At 48.4% G+C, this 18528-nt stretch overlaps 1 protein-coding gene across 1 annotated transcript in view; it reads right to left on the minus strand.

Annotated features, from left to right (window-relative positions):
* MICAL3 (microtubule associated monooxygenase, calponin and LIM domain containing 3) overlaps positions 1-18528 on the minus strand; it is a 198991-nt gene that overhangs the window by 99152 nt on the left and 81311 nt on the right. Inside the window, 10 exon segments of the mRNA XM_037847514.1 lie at positions 947-1102; positions 1620-1721; positions 2109-2225; positions 4161-4188; positions 4190-4252; positions 4254-4354; positions 5938-5974; positions 5976-6014; positions 6016-6186; positions 6189-6306. Coding sequence (XP_037703442.1) covers positions 947-1102; positions 1620-1721; positions 2109-2225; positions 4161-4188; positions 4190-4252; positions 4254-4354; positions 5938-5974; positions 5976-6014; positions 6016-6186; positions 6189-6230 — 856 coding nt within the window. The 5' untranslated portion in view covers positions 6231-6306.

The following is an 18528-nucleotide window of genomic DNA, read 5'->3' on the forward strand; positions in this document are numbered from 1 at the left end:
ACATCATGTTAAGTGAAGTGAGTCAGACACAAAGGCACAGTTACTCTATGACTGCACTTACATGAAATGGCTAGAACAGGGAAGCTAACAGAGACAGAAAACAGAACACAGGTTACCAGGGGCAGGGGACAGGGGTTGTTAATGGGGTGTTAATGCACAGTGGGTGCACGGTTTCTGTTTGGGGTGATGGGAAAGTTCTGGGGATGGACAGTGGCGAGGGTAGCACAAAATTATGAATGTGATTAATTCCACTGAATGGTGTGCTTGGAGTGGTTGAGATGGGAAAGTTTATGTTGTAAATATGTTTCCACAACTAAAAAAAAAAAAGAGAGCAATTAAAGAGACAATGACAATTAAATATAATTCAGGATGGTCGAAAGGATCTAATAATGGAGGCGAAAAGGCTCAAAAGGCCCTTATTGAGACAAATAAAAAAATAATAGAGACCATAAGCTTTATATCAACGTTAAATTTCTTGAACTTGAAACTTTAAGGTGATTACACAAGTGAATATCCTTGTTGTTAGGATATTCACTTAATGTGTTCCAGAAGCATGACGTATACAACCCATATGCAAATGTTTAGGAAATAGAGAACTACCAACCAACAGTTCACTACATCAAAGCACCTTAATTTAGTACCGCAGAATAGGGGTGAGGGGTTGGGGAAGAACTGGTAAAAGGCAGAATGTTTTATTTATTATTATTAAAAAATAAAAACAAGAACAACACCCAGAGTGCCCCGGTCACTCTGAGGAGGACGAAGGATAAGTGATGGGGGGAAGCGTGATGCTAAGAAAGAAGTATGTGGGTGAAGAAAGCAAAGACACAAATGACACAGCAGTGACACCAAGGACCTGCCCCGTACCAACCCCTCTCTCAGCCCAAGAATTTTAAGTGGTTGCTTAAAATTCTATCCATATTGCTTTGAAGGCATCCACACCAACCTGTGGCTTCCCTTAGTTCCTGGAAAAATTTTTGGTTGAATATAAAAGCGACACCACTGATCTCTTCCACTTTGGCTTCTGCGGTAGTGTTACGGTTAATAAAATTTGCTGTGATGGCGATGGCCAGTTTGCCACGAAATTCCTTCCGACGAAATCCTGGAGGGAAAGAAATTTTCACAGAGGTGGGAATGGCTGGCTAGGAAAGAAGGAAGATCACTTCAAATGGGAGGGATAATGGAAAGGGGGTTAGGCCTTGACCAGAAAATTTTAGGGCAGCCCTTGACTATTTGCAAAGGTGTTTACCTACTGAAGAATGTAACCACCCAGGAAAGAAGTCTCCCACACACTAAGACAATTTGAAATTGGACTGGCCAGAGCATTACTCAGTATAAAGGATTCCATTTAAAAAAAGGGGGTTGGGGGGTGGGGGCACCTGCTTATAAATGCTTTGATTTGACCCGGGCCATAGCAACCTCTCAAAGTGCAGCCCATCTCCTGGTGCCTAACAGGAGTGCCCAGGAGACACGTCCTGAGTGCCAGCTGGCTAGGGAAGCCTGGGGCCTGCTGCTCTATCCGAGCAGGCTGGACTCTGATGACACAAACTCTCACCCAGAAGTGGGCAGGGTTGCCATCTGCTCTGCTCTGAACCTGGCAAATAAGCACGGACCAGTACCTTCCAAAGTGTTCCTACGGCCATCCCCTCCAATGATCACTTCAAATTCATACTCGGATACAGGATGGGTTTTCGGGTGCACCAGTGCCCGCCATCCTATCCCTGTGGACCAAAGTCAAAAGGAAGGCCATCAACCAAGCTATAGTCACCCACTCAAGACTATCTGTAGACACCCAGGAATGTAGACTGCCCAAAACCCCAAGCCAAAAACACTAGGTGTGAAAACATGAGGTCCAAACCACAGAAAGAAAGAAGCTTTGATGAGGGCTCACAAAGAACTTGCCCCAATATATAATTTTCTGTAAGGGATACAGTGCCCACAAGGTCAAATGTTACATCAAAGGCCTCCAGGTCTGCACAAATGGAGAAGCCCCTTTCACTACTTCTGGAAATAACCTGCAGATTCCTCTAGTCTTCTCCCTTGAGCTCATCTTCCCTCACCCATTTGACACTGTTTGATCACTCTTCATTGGTTCCGACCCAACTTACGTTCGTTCTCTTGGTCCTCAGGAGGCTGTACGAGGCCTTGGAATTCCACGTTGACATGGATTTCAATGCCTAGAATCAGGGCTACTTTCAAAAGTATTAGTTGGAGCTGCCGGATACCTGGAAAAGAAAGATTACACTAGTGAGTGCTACCCGGAGAAGAAACCCCCAGTCAGCTGTCACAGCTCAGGGCCCACCCTCCCACCCACAGATCGTGCAGAGCCCCAAAGCCTCCTGCAGCAGGAGAATTTTCTAAGCCACACTCTAGAATTTCTTTTTTATTTTTGTGATCAGGGCAAATTGTAAGCTGGTGGAAGAGATGTTCCAGAGACACCCAAGGCCACGTCCATCTCTAGGGTTGGGTGTTCAAAGCACCCACAGTTCCAAGACAAAATGGGACCATGGCCAACAGGAGATCTCATTCCCACCTTCCCGACTCAAAGACACCACCAGCGCCACCGTGACTGAGCAGAAGCTACGATCCCAATAGGCCACAGGGCTCACCATGAAAAGACAGAAGACGTGTTCCCGTGAGCATGTGTCCCACAGTTTGACAGAAGATGCTGTGCTATGTCCTGGGATTCCCACAGTGTCTTTCTTTCATTCTCTTACCTCACTGATCTCCACACATTGTTATAAGGTGAGAAAGGAAAACCACATCCATTCTCCTACCATTCCCCTTCCCCCTCTGGTTGAGAGTTGGGCAAAAGAAGGCCCTGAATGATTGGAAACCTTGCTCATTATCACAGTGCGATTCGTTTATTATTCAGTGTCCGGTGAGTACCTAACATGTGCCAGACACTGCAGAGAGAGAAACCAGGTCGACAGAGGGAGAAATCCAGTCCCTGATCTCCGCAGGACCCTCTCAGTCCCAAGATAAATTCTGCCAGACGGAAGGCAAACAAATCCACCGACTTACTGACCCCTGGTCCTCTCTTAAGACCAGTCTTACCTGTAGCCTGGGCTAATCCTCTGGGAGCACATGTAAACCCTTCTCTAAGTCATCTTAGTCATACTCCTCAGCACACACAGCCACCACCCTCTGAGTCACCCTCCCAGAGGCTCACTAAACCCCCTGCTAGCACACATTTTATTTTTGCAGACAACTGTGGCTTCCAAGATGCATTACAAATTACAGCCCAACAGATGGGCAGGACACATCCTCTGCCAGGGGAACGTGGCAGCTGTCGGCCAGCACTTCATAAAATGGCACAACCACTTCAAACAGCAAAAGGTTCAGGGGCTGAATGTATCCACAGGATATATCAGGAGGAGCTCAGGATACGGAAGTGTTGATAAGACTGCCTGGAACCACTAACGGTCATCCAGAAACAAGACTTTGACTTCATTATCTGGACACTCTCTCCTGTTCTGTATCGCGTTTCAAATAGGTCACTTATAGTAGCAAAAACAAAATCACCATCAGCATTAATTGTGTTTACCCTGAGGATCTCAGAAAAGCACAGGACTGACCTGAGCCTGGAGAGGACAAGAATATGGCAAGAGCTGCTCTGGCTGTAGACCTCACGAGAATCTTCCTACCGAAGAAATCCCATTACCCAAAACTTGTCATTCACGACCAAGCAGGGGCTTGGCTACTTCTCTCCATATGGTTTTTCTGGGACAGTGTCCCCACAAGCAATCCCATATCGCATTTCAGAGGGCCAAATGCCCACGTACCTCTCCCTCTGGACTAAGAAACACCAGAGGGTCAAGGCCCAATGGTCATCTGTTTTCCTGGCCCACCAGTGCCTGCCTGCCTGACCCACTGCAAGTACTCAGTCAAGTCAAAAACTAAATTAGAAATTCTTAAGCCAAACTCTTGCTTTCCGGGAAATACACCTGTGGTTAAGAGTCCTGGGTTGTGTACCACTGCACAGCAGGTATCCTGACTCAACGTGGTATGCTTTCTACAAGATAGGCAATAATAGCCTCAGAGCAAATTGGGCTCTTGGGTATGAAGTCCTGAGATAATCAGGCAGCTGTCTCAGTCTACAGGACAGGGAGGTGCCAGGCGGTGGGGGAGAGAAGCTGCAACAGAACTGGGTTACTTACTGATATGGTCGATGGCTCCAGCACAGAAACTTGCCATAGAACTTCTTGGCGCCCAGACCTCGCAGATCATGGATGGTGAACGGCCAGAGGTTGTAAGACGTTGTTGCGGGAAAAGGCGTCTCGTTTCTCAATAACGACCACTTTGGCACCCAACAAGGACAAGTCAATGGCGGTGCGGAGGCCACAGGGGCCGGCTCAATGATGAGACACTGGAAACACAGCTGCTTTCAGGGCGAAGGGAGAACCTCTCGAGGAAGCTTGTACTTCTCCCAGAAGTTTCATCATCTCATGACCTTCCTTCCCGGAAAGCCTCCAAAAACCCATGACCAAAAAAACCCTTCAGTCCCATCTGGGTCCCACAGAGCATGGCAATGCCTGAGAGAGGAGCCAGTGACTGCTGTGAATAGAGAAGCCTTTCCTGGCCAGCTTTGGGACATAAACCAGCCCACGTTCAGCACAGCCAAGGCCAGGCCCCAGATCTGTGAGCTGTTTGAACGGGCCAGCATTTCAACAAGCACCACAAAAAATTACATCTCATCTGTCACTGTTAGGAGAGGAGGAGCTTTGTGTCCAAGAAGACCCCAATTATTAAATATATATTCCAGGCGATCTTAAAAGTTCTGGAAGGGGTCTACCACCAAAATGATTCTCAGAAGGCAACTTTCAAGAGCCAAAATTTTATTTGCTGAAAATAGTTCTTAAATCATCATATCTAGATTCAAAGTCTAGGGAAACGATCCTGAACATCCACTGTACAGAGAAGTACTCAGGGTGAGAGTGAACACTTCACTAGTTTGCACTTTTGTCTGAACAAAAGGAAGATATGTAAAATTTTTGTCTATGAATTCCTTTTATTCTTAACAAAAGTCCAATATTCACTTGTGAAAGTCATGCCTTCAAATTTCTTGAATTTTGTTGATGAATATCCAAGAAAATACAAACCCCCCCTGGCAGGGTGGATCTCTAGGGATCCACACAGGGCAAATTAAAGCTCATGAAAGGATGTTAACAACTTAGCCATGCAGAACAGACACAACCTCAGTTCTCTGCTGGCTCTTCCCAAACTTCTCTCAGAAGGTATTCTTATAGAAGGAGGAAAGCAGAAGTGCACTTTTCCTTCTCCACTTCCTCAAACCACCCTGCACAGTGGGTCACACATCTCAGATCACTGCTCACACCCAACTGTTCCACAGAAACCCCATTTCTCCAGATTGTGGAGAAAGCAACAGAAATATTTCCATTCACAAGGTACTTGCTAATGAGTCAAAACAGACCTTTGGAACATGGATGGGAAGAGGTCCGAAGCCTGTGGCAAACCCCCAAGTTGGTGAAAACTATATTTTACCAGTCACTGAATGTGGAATATTGACTGTATAAAGAAGATGTGCCTAGAACTATGAAGCCACGTTCAGGAAGGATGCTACAGAGCGTGGCTGCTTCCTAGCTGGGAGATCCACATCGCCCCAACTGTGTGAGATTCAAAACAGAGCCCCAGCAAAATAAAAAGTTCCAACACCACTCAACTTTGGGGTTGTTCTTTAATGGCTGAAACCTGGAATGTTCAATATGTGAATACACAAAACATGCTTAGAGTAGGGTCTGGTACACAGGACAGTCAAGTGAACACAGGCGAGAGGTTCACAAAGTTTCTACAAGGTATGAGTATGACCTCCCACGTTAGGTTGTGGCTGGAATCTGCCCGATCCCCACCAGCCTACCTAAACGCAGGCCTTCTCTCAGGCACCTGGTTAAATCCTCAGGTCCAGGGACCCGGGACCTGAGGGCAGCCAAGCCCTTACCTTGGTGTTTGTGCATGGCCTTTCCCTTCTTGTAGTCTTTGTGGCTGCCCCGTTTTGTCCAGCTTTGCCCAGAGGGCTTTGGCTTTCCAGTAGTTAAGCTTGGACTTGAGCTTGTGATAGAAGGAGCGGTAGTCCTTGGGCTTTAGTTCCAGGTGATCACAGAGCTCCTGGAAGGCCTTGAGGGTGCCTTTGCAGGTGGTGGCCTGGACAAACCGGTCGATTAGAGAGGCCATGAGCCGCGATTCATCATCTCATTCTTACTTTCCTCCATGCTCCTGCGCTCTCTGCTCCCTCCACAAAGGGAGCAGGGGCACGGCTGGTGGTTCACCAGGCACTGTCACGTTAACCTGAAAAAGGAAGAAAGAAAAAAGAAATGGTCAGCAAATCCAAGCTTGTTTCTACCACACATTTTTCCAGGACACATAACTCTTTTTCAAAGTGGAGTTTGAAAAGCAGTTTTTGCCTCCAAGGAGCTTTCAGTCCAGTGGGTGACAGAGATACATGAGGAGGAGGTTACAATGTAAGTGCCCTCAAGGGAGCTGGGACAGAGAGGAAAAGTGCCTAAATCAGGGGTGGGGTGGGGTGTCCCACTGAAGACAAACCTACAGACAAACCACTGTGCTCCGGAGGGGAGGGGTACTAAATAAGTGTTAGCCAGGCAGGGAAGAGGTGGGGATGTGGGAAAAGAAGCAGAACAGGAGTTCTGTGCATGACTCCTACAGGACACGAGAGAAAGAGTCGAGGATGACTCCCAAGTTCCCAGCCTGGACCACTGAGTAAACGGCGACACAAGGTTAATGGACTGAAAACAGAGCTCCTTCGTGAGGGTGGGGTGGCAAGTTCCCTGTGGGACTTGTTAATTTGGGGTGCCTTGGTGTAGCTTCACGCAGCACTTGGGCACAAGCTGGAAGCTCGGGGAGTGGCCGGGGTGCAGGCCTTTATTTGGGAGTCTCTAGTGTCCAGGTGGGGGGGTGAGCCCGCGACAGCAGTGGAGACCATACAAGGACAAGTCCGCAGGGAAGCACCATGGGCTCTGGATGAGACCTGAGGAGCACCGATGTGCAAGAGGCTGGCAGGGAAGGATATGTACTCTAAAAAGATTACAAAGGAATAGGAGAGAGAGGTCTGAAGGTTTGCGACCAGAGGACAATGTCACAGAAGTCTAAGCAGAACGTGCAGCCTATCAAAGCCCTGCAGGGTACAATAGGGCTGTGTGCGGTACACACGGGGTGAGGAGTTTTCCTGCTGTTCCCCTATGCCCAACCGCTGTATATTCGACAGTGCTGTCGTGGACACCTGACCCTTCCAACCTGCCGGACCTCTCTGCATGCCCACCACCCTGTGCTGCTGGGGCAGGGGCTGTGATGGAAGACGGCACCTACGTGCTCCTTTACCCCACGCTCCCTCGGGCCTGCGTCATCAATCACCATCGCTAGTTAGAGGCTGTTGAGAAGCAGAAGCAAGGGCCGAGGACCAAAAAACTCAGCCCAGGAAGTCCCGAGAAGGAGAGCAGGGCAGTGTAAGTGTCACTGTGGCTCTGAGCCAACGGAGCCAGAAGTCAGCTGCGTGACCCCGGATAAGCCGCTTCGCCTCACTGGGCCTCAATGCCCTCTTCTGTATGAGGAGGATGCTGGCCCGGACAGACCTCCCAATTCTGAATTCTCAGAGTCTGGAAAATTCTCAGTCATAGTATTCATTCCCGGTGTTCTAGTCAGAACAGGCCATCACACGAGGGTCACCAATTTACCACTAATGTGACAAACGCTACTGGACTGGAACTGTGCCTGGCTTAGGGACGGGGGACAGTGGGGACAGAGACGGCACTGCTGATCCACTGTGCTCCGGAGGGGAGGGGTGCAGAAGCAAGATGCGACCCACCATTTAGTGAACCAGCCCACGGGTGGTGGGAGGCGCCGAGCTACAGGTGCTGACAAAACCACTTCTCCGAAGACACGCAATGAGTTCCAGAATGTCCCATGTCTCCTACCTTGGATAAGTCACTGGGCAATGGGATCCCAGTGAAGTAGAAACAACATTCTGCCTCTCTCCACACCGCACCATGATATTTTAAGGTTAAACCAATCAACGGGAGATATGCCTTAAGTTTCATGAGAGTAAGGTTACAAGTAACATACAAGGAACTTCCCATTTCCCCCTCATGGCTTCTATATCCTCTGACCCAAGGCTCTTAGGTGTGCGGTGGAGGACAAGACTTAGATGATAATTCTTTACCTGAAACACGCTGCCTCAGCTTTTCATCCCAAATACATCACCCACTATGCTAATCAACACAACCTTTCCCAATGTATGCGAGGCCAGTGTCCAGTGAGACCAAATTAACTGGAACTAACCTTCAGTCTCCCCTAAAAAAAGGTCTGTTCCAAGTCGTAGTGAGGTAGCAGGGGGGTTACTTGAAAGGGTGGAATGAACGAGGAAGGACTAGAAACAAAGAGTGTTTGCTACCTTGCCTTGTGCCTTCTTTGGGGAGATTTCTGCAGCTTCATCTGCTCCTGGACAAGCAGACAGCCTTGTGTAGTCCTGAGCCCACATCCCCACCTGTGTTCATAATTAACCTTAACTCCACCAGAGTTGCAATGTTTGGAAAACACGGAATACACCTGGTCAGTCTGTCTCTGCCGCTGCCACTGCAGAGGAAGAAAATGATTTTTCTTTGTTCCTCATCAACAGTCCCCTTGGGCTCCCTGCCAGGATTGAGAGCTCTCAGTACCAGGGCATTAAGGCTGAAATTGGCCCAAGAAAAGTCCCATGGCAGGTGTTTCTAAATCTCCTGCCCTGTTAGAGTCCCTGCATGGTACTCACACTTCCCTAAGAGCTTCCAGTGTTCCTTTCTGCAGAAGAGTTCTGCCCACGTGAGCTGGTTGTAGCCAACTCCGCTTGAAACAAATACTCACTTCCAAAGAGCTGCCAACTACCACAGACAATCTCCAAGTCAAAACCCACCACGGACAAACACACCTCGATTCACAACAGACCCCCAATCCTCCTGTGGGTGTGAAACCCTTTCAAATGGATGGGTTCCCGCCACAGCTCCTGGACAGCTTCAGGGCACCTGCTTCCAAGTGGCAGGTGAGGCTAAGGGATTTCAACCTGCAGGTCACCAACGACAGCAGATAAATGGAGGTAGGTCGGTTCCGGGAACAATGTGACAGGCACCCAGGGTAAGACTACGCAAGCCCAATTCCCTTGGGCTGCCTCACTTTTCCTACTTTGCAAGCCAAATGCCTGTGGCAGGAAGACAGCTCCAGTGTGCCAGGCCAGCTTACTCGGCCGCTCTACTGAGCTAGGGCTGTCACTCTAGCCAGGGGACATCCCGGGACTCCTGAGTCCCTGAGAGCAGCCAGGAAGACTCGCAGGAAAAGGGCCATTCCTGGCACTGCCCCACGTTTCATGAAATGCAACGTTTCTCCTCGTTCCCAAAGGTCAAAGCCAGATGGTGCGCCCACACCTCTCCTGGACCACCCCTGCGCATCGCCTGTCCCAACATCCGCAGAAGCCGATGTTCATGATCCCAGGAACCCAGAGACCGGGAAACCTGGCCGGTAAGTGCCAGAATTCCTGGGGACTGAAAAGCCGAGGGGTGGAAGGAGGGCGAAAGGGAAGCGAGGAAGAGCCTGGGAAGGGAAGGGGAAGAGGAGGTGATGCCAAGTCTCCAGGCACCTGTGTGGGTTCTGCCGGCTGATGCAGCCCCCCCATGTTTTGCCCCGGGGCAGCTGACTGCTGACTCAGAAGCCCTGCACATTCCTTGGCTGTGGAGGAAAGCGCTGGAGAGACAGCTGGGAAGTACATGCAGGGACAGGGCTTAGGTTTCTATTTACACAATAGTAAAAGGTTGTCTGACTCACAGCCGGTTTTGAGAACACTCAATCTCTAGCTTTTAGAATAGGCTGTTTGGGAGGTAGGGGAGAAATTACTGTTAAAAGTAGAAAAAGGAAAGAGAAGCAAAACAACAACATCGACTCAGACTTCAAGGATGTAGAAGCTGAGTCAAGTTTGGTTCATTTTCTTCGGAGCCACAACACTATTAATATACTGGAAGATGTGCAAATCTCTGAACTACAGAGAGGAGTCTATGAAATGCTTCTTTCCCTGCCCCATTCAGGAGTGGGGTGGGGTGGGGTGGGGGGTTCTTTGTCTAAAGAGAACTTGTAAGTGGGTACACAGGAAGGTGTGTTTCAGAACGCTGCTAGGAAGACACTCAGATGCAAAAGATATTTCAAATTATTGAGAGTCCCTTGTGTTTTGCCTTGGAAACAAGAATAACAATCCCCAAAATGCCTTGGGTTCTTAATCTTTCTGCAATTTGGGCTTAAACCTCAGGTGACTATCATCTGAGGGTGGGGTCACTGGGGGCCCCTGTGTGGAGGGCAGTGAGCTGACCAAATCCAGGACAGTCTGGGAACCAGACTCCTCGCCCTCTAACTGCTTCCCAGCTCCTGCACCAAAGACTCCTTATTGCTCCTGCCCGTTGGATCAGACAGGTTCTCTGAGTGAGTAGGAAGCAAGCTCAAAATACCACGAGGAAATCAGTCTGCCTCATGCGCTCCGGTTTCTGCAAGGTTCTATCCAAAGATCTCTTTTCTGACTTCCCATCCTCTTCTGCCTCAAACTGACGCTGTTAGCAGGAAGGTGAGGAAACATGAAACCAGGCACCCCCACCCCCTTGGAGGTCCTGCTCTTCATTCACCTTCTACTTGCACCCTTCTGCAAGGACACTGTCTACGAGCCTGTCCCCTCCACTAACTGCCGTCAGCTTCCTCAGGGCAAGGGCCAGGTCTCTGCAGCTGACCCACAGGAGAACTGTATTAGGTGGCTGGGGAGCTCATGATGAGTGGGGAGTTTAGACCAGAAAACCTTGGGGGAGATGGAGCCCAGGAGGTCCTGTGGGAAAGCAGCAGCCGTGGCTGGTGTGGCTGGGGATGATGGAGGAGACCTTGACAGATGTTCCCGAGAAGCGGATTTCTAATGCACTACCAAAAAGTCTCTAGGAAAACATGGTCTGCCGCTAACAAGAACAGAGCCCTTCTCTCAGGAGCCCTAACTGCAGCCCAGAAGAGGAAATCTTATTCTTGCCTGCCTCTCTCGCACGGGGTTTAAGGGGAGCCGGCACCAGACACCTCTGGGTTCTGGAACCTCCAGGCCTGTAATGCTTTTACACAGAGCCCATGAGACTGTCTGAAAGACACTGCTGTGGCCCTAACCCCACATTACGTCTCCTCTAACTCGTTACTCCTGCTCTGTTTGCTGCCACCCATTTCTTCATGAAAACCAAGTTAAGAATATCGACACAATTCAGAAATGAGGTGGATCAAAACTGAGCTGACCTTCGCTTTTTGGCTCTGCTGCCCCAAATAAACACTGTAGTGCCCGAGTCAAAACCAAGCAGCCAATAAACATAATCACTGGTGCTGATGCCAAGGCTTGCCCCAAATAACCCATAAAAACAGGGACTCAAAAAGAAGGCCTGAGGCCCAGTGCATTTCTGGTCCGTGAAATAAAATACCAGTTACAGGGTTTCAGAGGAACTGGGGTAAGGAATGTAAAATGTTCAGCAGTGCCGGGCCCACAGCAAGGCTCAATAAATCGTAGTTTATTGCTATCTAGGAATTGATAAGTCCCAGCAGAAAAAGTTACCCTCAGGCCAAACAAATGGCTACTCTCTGTAACAGAATGAGAGAGTTCAGAGAGTTTCTACAGGAGAGTAAACCGTCTCAAAGCTATCTTTGCTCGCTCACCACCCTTTCCCCGCTTCATGCCTCCTGTTCCAGATGGTATGCTATCAGCAATGGGTGGGAGGGGCTAAAGGAGTAAGATCGGTGTCAATAAGTCCTGCCAAAGTAACAGCCTTGGAGGTTACAACAAGACAAGGACTTGCAGCCGTAAGGATAAAAGCAGCAACAGGCAGGCCAGTCCCTATGTGCCACATCCACACTTCAGGGACAGCAATCGATAAGCTCTCTCTTGCAGATGGGGGCCCTGCAGATTAAAGAAGCTTCAAGGTCGCCCAGCAAGAAGGCAGTGCCTGTCTACTTCAGAGCCACTAGGAACCCTCCTGAGGAACTCAAAGTACATCAGAAGGCGGGCTCCCAGCCCTCACAGCCTGCCAGCAGGGACCTGCAGGTGAGCAGACAATGAGCAGACAGACGACAGACAAGCCCTGTCTGCTCTGAAGATAGCTGCCCGGCTATCACAGAGAGGCAGTTTCAAGTACATGTAGCAAGGACACACAACGCAGGATTCTTTCTCCTCTCACAATTAATCACTGCATCTGCTCCTCTGAAAGGGAGTCTTTCATAAATGGAAGTGAGGGCAGTCTAGTTTCACGCTCATTCTTTCTATTGGCTGCTGAAAGGCTAAGAAACAAAAATAGTTCTAGCGCCTCACTTATCAGTGCCTCTGGCACCCCAGCCATCAGCAACACCTTCGAGGAGTCAATTGCAAAGCATTTTCTAATCCCCTAATGATAATCCATTTATTGTTGGAACTCAAGCCCCCACCCACCACCATGTTACAAAGGAACCAAGGGCCAAGGGCCCCCCTCATCTGACAGCACTGCTGTGATCCTAGCACCCAGGGGGCGACAAAGGGCCTCTGCCTGGGGTGTGTGGGGGTGGAGAATGCCTTTAGGTAGACCGGCTTAAAACAGCCCCTCACCCAGGAGGTGGGAAAGTACAACCAAAGGAGAAGCCCAAGCAAAAGCTGCCTTCCTCCACAAAAAGGCACAGATCGTATGAGCCCACTTACATGAAATACCCAGCATAAGCGAATTCACAGAAGACAGAAAGTAGATTAGAGATTGTGGGTGGGGATGGTGACGGTGGTGGCAGAGTTAATGCTTAATTGGTATCAAGTTTCTATTTGGGGTGAGGGAAAAGTTTTGGTACGGGATGGTGGTAATGGTGGTGCAACACTGTAAATGTAATTCGTGCCACTGAATTGCCCACTTAAAAGTGTTTATAAAGTTTTTATAAAACCTGTCCTTTTCAGAGGACACGCTCCGACCTCCCTTGCTGGCTGGGGTTCTGCAGGTAGCCGGCTGTGGAAGCGGCCCGAGGGGCAGGCTGTGCGGCTGTTGCTGCACTGGGGCTCCCGCAACCTGAGACTGGAAGTCTTTAAAAGCCCCTGCCCTCCTCTCTCTCTAGCTAACCCACCCCAGCAGGTGATCTCACTGCCCTCCCCACCACGTGGGACCTGACTCCCAGAGGTGTAAATCTCCCTGGCAACGCAGGATATGACTCCCGGGGATGAATCTGGACCCGGCATCATGGGATTGAGAACATCTTCTTGACCAAAAGGGGGATGCGAAATGAAACAAAATAAAGCTTCAGTGTGGCTGAGAGATTCCAAATGGATTCTAGAGGTCACTCTGGTGGGCATTCTTACACACTATATAGATAACCCTTTTTAGGTTTTATTGTATTGGAATAGCTAGAAGTAAATACCTGAAACTATCAAACTCCAACCCAGTAGCCTTGACTCTTGAAGATGATTGTGTAACAATGTAGATTACAAGGGGTGACAGTATGATTGTGAAAACCTTGTGGATCACACTCCCTCTATCTAGTGAATGAATGATTCAGATGAGTAAAAAAATGGGGACAAAAACTAAATGAAAAATAGGGTGGGATGGGGGGCATGATGTCATGATGTGGGTGTTCTTTTCTACTTTTATCTTTTATTCTTATTCTGATTCTTTCTAGTGTAAGGAAAATGTTCTAAAATAGATTGGGGTGATGAATGTACAACTATATGATGGTACTGTGAACAGCTGATTGTACACTATGGATGACTATACGGTATGTGAATATATCTCAATAAAACTGAATTTAAAAAAAAAAAGACCCTGTCCTACCTAGAGATAGACAGCAACCAATGAAGGGAGAACGATAATCTAATAAGAACAGATAAGCTATTGAGGGTAATCGCAATGTCACAGGAATGCTCAGGAATGATTATGGTTTGCAAATTTTCTTGGGTATGGTAGAAACATGTTGGAAGCAATGTAGTTATTTCAGTTTTTTTGTTTGTTTGTTTTTCTTATTCCTTTGTTTTGTTAGTGTCTATTAATTTTTGGGGGGTATGGTAGGGACATGTTAGAAGCAATGCAGTTATTTAGATTATTTGTTTTTATTATTCCTTTGTTTTGTTTGAATTTTTTTTAAGTTTTTGATAAAGTAAAAAAAAGACAATGCATTTAAAAAATAGCTTCAATGTAGTCATTTTAGGTTATTTGATTTTTTTTATGTCTTTGTTTGATTCAAGTTTGTTAATTTTCTTAGGGTATGATAGGAACATGTTGGAAGCAAAGTAGATATTTTAGGTTATTTGTTTTTCTTAATCCTTCGCTTTCTTTTGTTTGAAATGTTTTTTTTTGGTGTTGTTGTTGTTGTTTGTTTAATTTTTCAATAAATAAAGTTTTAAAAAATGAGATGGGGGATTTCTGGAACTTTTCCCCTGGGGGGACCCTCCTCTGTGGAGATACTTTCTAAAGGAAGTTACCGGCCAGAGAGATTGGGAAGAGTACTGTTTCAGAGTCCAGAGACACACTTGGTTGTTTGTGAATGTTCTTGTAAATAAATTATGCCACAGGAAAAAAGAAAAAGACCCTGCCCCGACCCCACAATCCCTTCTAACTTACTCTACGCTCTTTTCAGCAAAACTCAAGGAAAGAGGTCTGTCTTCTGACCTTACTCCAATTAGGCTTGGCCCCCACCACTCTGCAGAAACGCCCCAAGGGCAGCTATGATTTCCACCTTGTCACGTCCAGCCGGCAGGGCCCACCCCTTGTCCTCAATGTCAGCAGTAAGAGGCCCCGCCGAGCGCTCCTGACACCACTTTCTCCTGCTCTTATCCCCCAGCCACCTCCCCCGGTCCACCAGGGCTCCTCGTGCACCCCAGCCTCTGCAGACTGAGAGGGCCCTGGATGGCTCAGTCTTTGAGCTTCTCTTCAACCTACAATCACTCTCCACACCAGTGGCTTTTAAACTTTTTTAACCATGACCCACAGTAACAAAATATTTTACACTGTGACCTCGTATACATAGTTATCTATTTATATAAACGTAATTTGTTTTAAAGTTTTCATCAAACAAAACTTGCCCTTGCTACTGAGATAGTCTTACGTTTTCTATCCTATTTCATTAAAAAAAAAATTCAGGTCCCCACAATACTGATTTTATGACCCATTAATAGGACATAACCCACTTGGAAACCTCTACCCTAGATAATCTCCTCCAGTGTCCTGAATGTCTTTATCCAATTGCCTTGTCTGCATTTCTACTTTGATATTTGACAGGCATCTCCAACTTAACATACACAAAACTGAATTCTCATTCCCACCCCCAACCTGTGTCTGTCTTCCTTAGTATTCTGTATCTCAGCAAACGGCACCACCATCTACTCACTCCAAAAACCTTGGAATTATCTTGTCATATCCCATAGTCAATTCTTGAGTGAATTCTGTCCGTTACATCTTCAAAATACCACCCAAATCCACCATTTCTCACCATCTCATCCTCTGCCACCCTCGTCAAAGCCACCATCATCTCTCACTGGGATGACTGCGGTTAGCCTCCCTCACTTGGATGAAAGCAGGTAGCTCCCCCCACCTGAAAGACTGCTGTACACTCCCCTCACCTGGATGACTGTGGAAAGCTCCAAGCTCCAATCTCCAATCTCCAAGCCCCACCCCAGAATATGTCCCACAAAGTAGCCAGAGCATCCACCTAAAACGTCAGTCGAATCAGGGCACACCTCTGCTCAAACCTTCTGATGGTGTCCCATCTCACACCGGGTTGAAGCCACAGTCCCCACAGAGGCCTAAAAGGAGGCCCCGTGCGGCCTACCCCCACGCCACTGGTCTGCTCCTCCCCCAGCTCTCCCCTAGGCCCAGGTGGCTCCAGACAGACTGGCCTCCTTCCTGCTCCAATGCCCCAAGCGGGCTGCCCTCCCATCTCCGCCCTTCCTGGTCACCTGCCTGAACACTCTTCCCCCCACCTAAGGGCCCAGGGCTGGCTTCCTTCCTTCCTTCAGGCCTTGGCTCACACCCCACCTCAGAGAGAAGCCTTTCCCGGCCACCTGTGGGAAAGAGCACTGCCCCCATCACTCTCTCACCCTGGACCCTGCTCTACTTTCCCTCAGGCGTGTGTCACCACCTGACGTGGGTCATATGCTGTCTGTCCCTCTCCCCAGGAGAAAGAGAATCCCAACTACAAGTTTACAAAGCCTGGCTGGAGTGTGCTCCACACCACTGACACATGCTGTACCGCAAAGCTCTCGAGCCATCTTTCTACCACCACGTCGCTTCTCAAACATGCCTCCTCGCCCCATATCTACGCACTTTGTTCTCAAGACCCCTCAGGACCTCACAACTCTCTTGGCTAAATTTTGCCTTGTTGGACCCAGCCTGTGGTTTCTCATCTCAGTCGGCATAAATGCGACCATTTTACAAGGGCCTGGAATAGGGCGTCACGTAAAAATTACTGAGGGCCCAAAGGGCTGGCGATATTTATTGTATTTGAGTTTAAAACAAAAACATTTCAGTAGATTCATTAATTCATTTTAAAACCATCAGCACACCTGACAGTCCATGCTGAGGAGCTGGACCTTAGTCTGAGCCCGTGGCCCTCCACGTGATGATTCTCTGAGCCACGTCACATCAGCCCAACCTTCCGGGGAAGACAAGGGGTGGTAGAGCTGGGGTTCCCCCAGGTGGGCACTGAGTTCATCAGTCACGGCTCTGTGATGAAGCCGGTAAAAGCTCTAGACGCTGAACCTCGAGAGAGCGTCCATGACTGACGATGTACATAAAGGTGCCAGGAAGGTGCTCTGACTCCACGTGGAGAGGACCCAGAAGCCCGTGTTTCAGACCCTCCTGGGCCTCACCCCATGCATCTCTTCTTTTGGCTTCTGATTTGTATACTTTTTGGCCATAATAAAACCACAATCATAAGTTAAAAAAAAAACATTATATATTAACATTATAACATGTTTTTATGAAAAATAACAATATTTTCCAAAAATGTAAATCTAGCAAGAAGTATGACAGTGTTTTACATTTTTGCAAATCTCTTTAATGTCTGGCTTAAGAAGGCAGCTGGACTCTCATCTCTGCTTCTGTGCTCGATCTGTTATAACATCCCAGATGTGCACATGTGTAACATCGCACGTCGTGTAGCCTCTAGAAACACCATACGTTCATGAGAGAAGAGTAGAAAAGGTAAATAACATGCCAGTGCTACTAAGAAAAGTTTTGACCTGGAGGACACCCGGTAACAGTATCGAGAGCCCCCAATGATATCTGCACCCCACCTGTCCCTTGCCTCTAGCTCTGCCCCCCTGCCGCTCCCCTCCCTGCTCCCCTCCAGCATCACACCAGCCTCCCTGCTGCCCCTCACACACCAGACACACTCCCACCTCAGCCCCTGCATCTGCTCTTCCCCTGTCTGAAATACCCTTTCCAGAGTCAATCATTTGTTCATTCAAAAAATATTATTGAGCACCTCTCATGTGCCAAGCACTTTTCCAGGCTCTAGGAAAATACAGCCATGAAAAAACAAATATCCCGACATCCAAGGAGCGTGCTTTCTAAGGAAGCCAACTGTGCCCGGCCTACTTCCTTGCCACCACAGGGTTTTTACTTGAACAGCACCTTCTCGATGTGGCTTTCCCTGACCATGCCATTTAAAACTGATCCCCATCCTGCTTTACCTCTTTCCCTGGGTTTTCCCACAGCACTTATCAAACTTAGCATCCCATGTTATTCACTTGTTTATCATTTGTCTCCCTCTCCCAATCACCCTGACATAAGCTTTGAGGGTTAAGGAATCTTGGCATTTTGATCAATGGTATAACCCTGGCACCTAGAGCAGCTCTCAGCCACAGCAGGTGCACAAGAGCTACCTGCTGAATGGATGAGTGGATCAGTAAATGAGCTGCTCCAGTCTGCCCAGACGTTCTGGGGTCCAGGCAGAATTCTGTTAGGACATGAGAAGGAAGCCATGTCAAGGAAAAATGTACTGGGTCCTTTCAGGCAAAGGGCCGCTAGGTTCAGTTCAAAGGGGTGCATGGGAATCCAGGAATCCAGGGTCACTCTGGGTGGCTTTGCCCCAGGGGGAAGAGCTCCTCTGGTCACCTGCAGACCTGCCCTTTCTCCAGGTCCACTGGCTTCCCTGGACCTGACATCCCTGTGCTCTACCCACAGCGCCCACCTCCCACCTGGCTCAGGACCCATTCCTGCCGGCGGGAGAGGAGCACAAGACAGGAACCAAGACCTGGGGGCAGCTTTGCTTTCAATGGCCAAACAGTCTTAGAAAGCTGTCTCCTATGAAGAGACACCGGTTTCTAGAAAAGAACTGCAGCATCTGTATTATGAAATGCTGTATGAGAGTCCCTAGCCCACCTCCCCAGAGAGACAAGTGAAGGGCTGTAATAGTTCTAATTCCAGGTAGCGTGCGGGTTCTTATAATCTGTGTCAGAACCACAAAGCTGTCATAACCCAGGGTGTCTGAAAAGGCAGCACTTCTTCCTTCCGAGGCAGGATGACAAAGAGG

This window comes from Choloepus didactylus, chromosome 8 (assembly GCF_015220235.1).
Source record: "Choloepus didactylus isolate mChoDid1 chromosome 8, mChoDid1.pri, whole genome shotgun sequence".
NCBI lineage: Eukaryota > Metazoa > Chordata > Mammalia > Pilosa > Megalonychidae > Choloepus > Choloepus didactylus.